This window comes from Ornithodoros turicata, unplaced genomic scaffold (genome assembly GCF_037126465.1).
Source record: "Ornithodoros turicata isolate Travis unplaced genomic scaffold, ASM3712646v1 Chromosome24, whole genome shotgun sequence".
Taxonomy (NCBI): domain Eukaryota; kingdom Metazoa; phylum Arthropoda; class Arachnida; order Ixodida; family Argasidae; genus Ornithodoros; species Ornithodoros turicata.
In genome coordinates this window covers 2,102,768-2,108,676 of record NW_026999345.1, presented here as the reverse complement: position 1 = coordinate 2,108,676, position 5,909 = coordinate 2,102,768, and the positions used below count along the sequence as shown (strand labels likewise).

Genomic DNA, 5,909 nt, shown 5'->3' with positions numbered 1-5,909 from the left:
TGTCTTGCAGGCTAGATTCCGGCCCCCAAGAAGCTGGGCTACAACCACACGCCACGGAAGTTAGCCACAGGAACTGTGCCCGAACACCAGGTAGCACCGGGGATTGCCGCCGTTGGCGACGTGAAAGGACACCAGTGATGAACACTAAAGAAGCCATCACGTTTCCTATCTCGCTGCAGGGAGATGCTGCGAGGCACGTCACCTGACGGCCCATAACAAGGCTCCACCCCCTTTCCGACTCCAGGTCCATGCGGAAAAAGCAAATCGGAAATGGGTAGCTCAAGGATATACCCCGTACCCCTCAGCCTCCAAATGTGCTGGATTACAGGAGGATGGCAATACTTCTCGGCCTCATCCGAGGGCCCCAAAGAGACCTCGACCAACCTTTCCCCGGTTTGCGGATAAATCCGTAGGCACCGTTACAGGAGGCTGCCATAACATCGGACGAACCGAGACTTACCAGTACTTGTATTACGCAGGCTTGGTCCCGGCTCCCAGGAAGCTGGGTTACGACGACACGCCACTGAAGTTAGCCATAGGGACTGTGCCCGGGCGCCGAGTACCAACGGGGAATGTCCACTCCGGTATATACTCTACCACGACCCTGCTCTTACTAGAAATATTCCTACAGAAAATGCGATTTCACATACACTTTCTCATTGGCATTTTAATAGGAAAGCTTCCTGAGAGAAAGTTCACAACCGTCCTGTTTTTTTTTGTATGAGAAAATTTTCGGTATCCTACAGACACTGTTGCAGAACTCTCAGAGGGCAGCACAAGAGCGGGGTTTTTCTTCTTCTTTTGGGAAAAGGTTTAGTGTAGGGCACATTGTCATCGTGAATAAAGGTATGAGGAATGTTCGGAAAAGGAACGTGATATGACGAGGAGGATTGGGGCTCTGGGAGAGACATCGCTGCGACAAAGCCAGGACATAAAAAATTGGTGCCGAAACCCGGGAACGCTTCACGAACGGAGTCTTTGTCTGTACTGATCTACTGGTTGTTGGATAAACAGAGCCCTACGATCGACTATGGAACGTCTCAAGGTGAAGAGGACGTCGCGAAGGAGACAAGCTACGAGGCTTGTGGGAGAAGCCAAGACTGCACTGAGCAGCACTCCTAATGATCGGAAGACCGTCGAAAGCTTGTTGGAACGTCTACGCGTGAACCTTGAAGAGCTGAAAGAGATCAATTCCGAGTTTGAAGGTCATCTCAAGGACGATGAATTAGAGGTAGAACATGAAATGGCTCTGGAATACGAAGAAAACTCTATAAAGGAAATGTCTAACCTACGTGTCGCCTTGCAAGAGCTCACCTCAGTGTCGACGCCTGCCACTCAGGTGGCCGCTCCAACGAATGTGGCACTACTTGGGACTACGCTCACACGCCGTCGCTTCATGGCAATCACGCTGGGACCCTGTACCCGTCTGCCAAAACTTCAACTGATGCGTTTCCGAGGTGACCTATCGGAGTGGCTTCCCTTTTGGGAACAATTCAAAGGAACCGTACATAACAACAGTAACCTTTCACAACCAGAGAAGTTCTTCTACTTAAGGTCACTGTTGGATGGAGCAGCTGCAGCCGCCATATCAGGTCTACAAGCTTCGGAGGTGTGCTACAACGATGCCATTGAAATATTGATGGAAAGATTTGGAGACAAGCGTCCCCAGACAACCATCAACGTCCCCAGGACATCCCAGTTTGGTCATAACGTCCAGATCCTTGATGGATGTCCACTGGACATCCTCTGGATGTCCCAAAATATCCATAAATATCCTTTATTTATCCAGTGCTGACGTTGCAAGCTGGACGTCCCCTGGACTCCTGTGTATGTATAGTATCGGACGTGTTGTGATACAGGCAATTAGGCTAACAGCTTACATAACAACGGAGGTGTGGTGCACTCTGGTCGCAACTAATAATTACATGCGTAAAATTACATAGCGCAAGATTTTGATGCGGGATCTTAGCAGCTATATTTTGATTGTGTAAGATTTTGCAAGACTTTGTGCAGATTTTGCAAGAAATTAGAGAAGAAAGAAGAAAGGAAGGGTCCCGGTGAACTTAAACCCAGCAAAAGGAAACAGGGTTTTACCCCTACGGAGGTGTACAAGAGGCCGCCACACCCCCCGGTATTCGTGTCTTGCAGGCTAGATTCGGGCCCCCAAGAAGCTGGGCTACAACCACACGCCACGGAAGTTAGCCACAGGAACTGTGCCCGAACACCAGGTAGCACCGGGGATTGCCGCCGTTGGCGACGTGAAAGGACACCAGTGATGAACACTAAAGAAGCCATCACGTTTCCTATCTCGCTGCAGGGAGATGCTGCGAAGCACGTCACCTGACGGCCCATAACAAGGCTCCACCCCCTTTCCGACTCCAGGTCCATGCGGAAAAAGCAAATCGGAAATGGGTAGCTCAAGGATATACCCCGTACCCCTCAGCCTCCAAATGTGCTGGATTACAGGAGGATGGCAATACTTCCCGGCCTCATCCGAGGGCCCCAAAGAGACCTCGACCAACCTTTCCCCGGTTTGCGGATAAATCCGTAGGCACCGTTACAGGAGGCTGCCATAACATCGGACGAACCGAGACTTACCAGTACTTGTATTACGCAGGCTTGGTCCCGGCTCCCAGGAAGCTGGGTTGCGACGACACGCCACTGAAGTTAGCCATAGGGACTGTGCCCGGGCGCCGAGTACCAACGGGGAATGTCCACTCCGGTATATACTCTACCACGACCCGTCGTCATCCTGGAGGCTTTAGACCTCGGATATCCCATAGGGTGCGCAGCATCGTGGGGCAGCTACCTTCCACTACAAAATTTGCCTTCCAGAGCCCCTTTAGCCGGACAGTGCGCAATGCCTCTGTGCGTTGCCCGAGTCCTACCACATGGAGGCGGGGTTGGTTGGCCAGGACAGACCGTTTCCGACGCTCACCTAGAGCCCTGCCCTATGACGAGCCCTCTGACTCCTGTGAGGGCCCAGGACCCCAGTACCCAGGAAAGCAGATTATTCTTACTTCCGCCTATCACTCGTCTTTGAATGAATTCTACTTGAAACACATGGTGGGTATTGTACTTGGTCGTCCTTTGTGGCATTTAGCTTTTTTTAAATTTTTCTATCTTTAAAGGAAGATATACCTCAACCTACTACAATACAGTAACTATTAATTACACAATAGCTACCCAGCAGAACCCCACAACCCAGCAGCCCTCATCACCCGTAGAATACGGAGGTCATGCGATGGAAAGTTCGGTACGAATGGACGGCCCCTTGTAAACTGATGACCGCTAACATTTTAAGATCATCTTTCCTAAAGCCCATGTCCCGTAGAAGGACCGCACTTTGACGCGCCATATTCCTCGGAACGACAGCGTTATCCCGCCAACTGTCGGGGACTCGACCGGGTAGCTCTCTTCAACTTGGGACAGGAGATCCTCCTGGGACAGGAGAATATTTGAGTACCTTATGCCCATTAGACAGGTCAAGGGGATTCCTGTACCCACAATTTGTGCATCCAGTGCCACAGTCCTGCTTCCTTTCCTTGCTATAAGGTCCGGCTTCAGACTGCCCTCCGGAACTATATATCGGCTCTCGAGTGGTCGACCATCCCATTTCCTGGAGCCGCTTGGTCACATAGGACGTCACATTGTCGTGACGTCGACAGCGAACCCCATGCGTCCTGTGGCAAACCTGGAGAATATGAGACAGCGTCTCGTTTGCCCGACAGCCCGCTCCGCAAAGGACGGTTGGCTCGCTCTGACCCCTCGAGGACAGGGTCCGACAGGGAAGGGCGTTGACCCTAAGCTTCACGACATCTATACATTGTCGTCCTGGTATCAGCCTCGTACCTTCTCCTAGCCAGGTGTGAGAGCTAGGAACCTCACCAGCTGTCTTTAGTGCACGTCCATCGTTTGACTCATACAGCCTCGCTGCACAAAACTTTGCCTCGCTCGCCTTAGTCGTAAGTGTTGTACCGGGACGCTCCTTTAGCCTTCGCCGGAGTAGTCTTCATGAACTCTTCGCCCATTGCGCCGTGTACCAGAGCGGCTAGTTGAGGCATTCAGCGCCTTGAGCCGCTTCTGTTGTGGAATTGGGATACTTGTACAGCAGCAGAAAGCGGGGAAGCAGATTATTCTTACTTCCGCCTATCACTCGTCTTTGAATGGATTGTATTTCAAACACATGGTGGGTATTATACTTGGTTGTCTTTTGTGGCATTTAGATACCGAAAGCAGATTATTCTTACTTCCGCCTATCACTCGTCTTTCAATGGATTCTACTTCAAACACATGGTGGGTATTATTTGGGCGCAAATTCAGGATCCTGGCTCGTTGTAAAGTCAGCACACTTGTCCGCAGGGAAGGGATCCCATGGCCACCGCCCGCCACTGGAGCGTGGAAATAGCCCACAGATGTGTCGTGGGGCAGCTTGGTCCAGCGGCGGACGGCGGCTCTGATGTTCGTGTCGAGTCTCTCGAGGAGCTCCCTCGACCAGTGTCCCATCACCTGGCGGTGGAACAGCCTTGGTATCAGGTAGTATCGCAACACCACCAGGCGTTGCTGAGGCTTGAGGGGTGCCCGCTGGACGCGTTGGAGTAGGTCCGACACTTCTTGATTTGGGGGCGTTGGTCTGCCTGTCTAAGTGAAGGGAACCCCTAAATATTTCCAAGTAAAGGTAGGTTCCGCAGCCGGAATTGAGTGTCCTGCGACTTTGAATGTTCTTGCCGAGTCGACCTTCATTTTCTTGTCCCGGCCTGAGCATACTAGGGCCGCCGTGAAGGTTTTAGCCGGATTGATGTTGAGCCCGCGCGACGCCAGACAGGCGGCCGCCTCGTGCAGACGGTGCTGGAGTCCAACAGGGGAGGACGCGACCAAAATAAGGTCGTCGGCGAAGTCCATTGAGTCCAGCGTCGACTCCCCCACGCTGAATCCTGTGCCCTCTCCACCTTTCTTGAGGAAGCCATCCAGCACCAGGTTAAACAACAGAGGGGACAAGGGGTCACCTTGCCTGACCCCTGTTGTCGGTTGGACCAGGCGGGTGGAGGTGCCAATGCGGAGCCGTGTCGGCGCATCTCCGTACAAATCCTTCACATAATCCACGAAGTCCGCAGACAGGCCTGCCTCCGATGCAGCCGCGAAGATGGCATCGCGAGTCACTCTGTCAAATGCCTTGGTCAAATCTGTCACGGCCAGGAATAATGATCTACCATTGGACTTGCTCGATTACCGTCCTCAACAGCATCACGTTTTACGCGCAGCCATCCACCGGAACGAAGGCGCTGCCGGTAATCGAGTCCCAGGTGTGAGGAGAGTCTCTTGGCCAAAATCCTGTGGTAGAGGCGCAAGATAACCGAGGTGGGGGGGGGATGGTAATTAGCCGGAAGTCTGTAAGTGCCGATGCGTCCGGCTTTTTGGGGACAAACGTCATCCTAGCATTTCTGAGGCAGATGGCGACACTGCCCACGACGATCAAAACGTTTAAGAGCACTCGAAGCACCGTCATGGGGACGGCGCGTCGGTTTCTTGAGGTAAAGTTGTCCGGTCCTGGTGCTGTACCAATAGCAGGCATATTCGCTTTTATCTCTTGCCGTTAATTAAGTACAGCGGATGAAAAGTAGGTGCCTGCGGTGGTGATGGCATCTCGGGAAGCGTTGGGGCTGAGCCCGTCATCGTGTCCTTCCAGGTGTCCAGAAATGCCCGCTCGTCCTCGACTGCAGCTTTCGCGTAACCATCGAGGATCGAGCGGGCGCAGTCGGATTGACGACGTCGGAAGAGATGCTGGGTCCGGACGTATTCCACTCTCTTCTGTTTTTGTCGACTTAGGGGGCGCTGCGGTCGTTGCCGTCTGGGAGGTTGAGCACTGTCACGTGATGTACCAGGGTCCGGAACCCTAAAAACTTCAGCAA

At 52.7% G+C, this 5,909-nt stretch overlaps 1 protein-coding gene across 1 annotated transcript; it reads left to right on the top strand.

Moving 5' to 3' along the window:
• The first annotated feature begins 1,030 nt into the window (after nt 1-1,030).
• LOC135373399 (uncharacterized) lies at nt 1,031-1,795 on the top strand. Its single transcript, XM_064606609.1, has one exon. The coding sequence runs from the start codon at nt 1,031-1,033 to the stop codon at nt 1,793-1,795; it is 765 nt and encodes a 254-aa protein (XP_064462679.1).
• Nucleotides 1,796-5,909: the final 4,114 nt, after the last annotated feature.

Bases quoted from the DNA above. Each gene is read 5' to 3' on its own strand.
- LOC135373399 (XM_064606609.1), top strand. From the start codon at position 1,031: ATGGAACGTCTCAAGGTGAAGAGGACGTCGCGAAGGAGACAAGCTACG.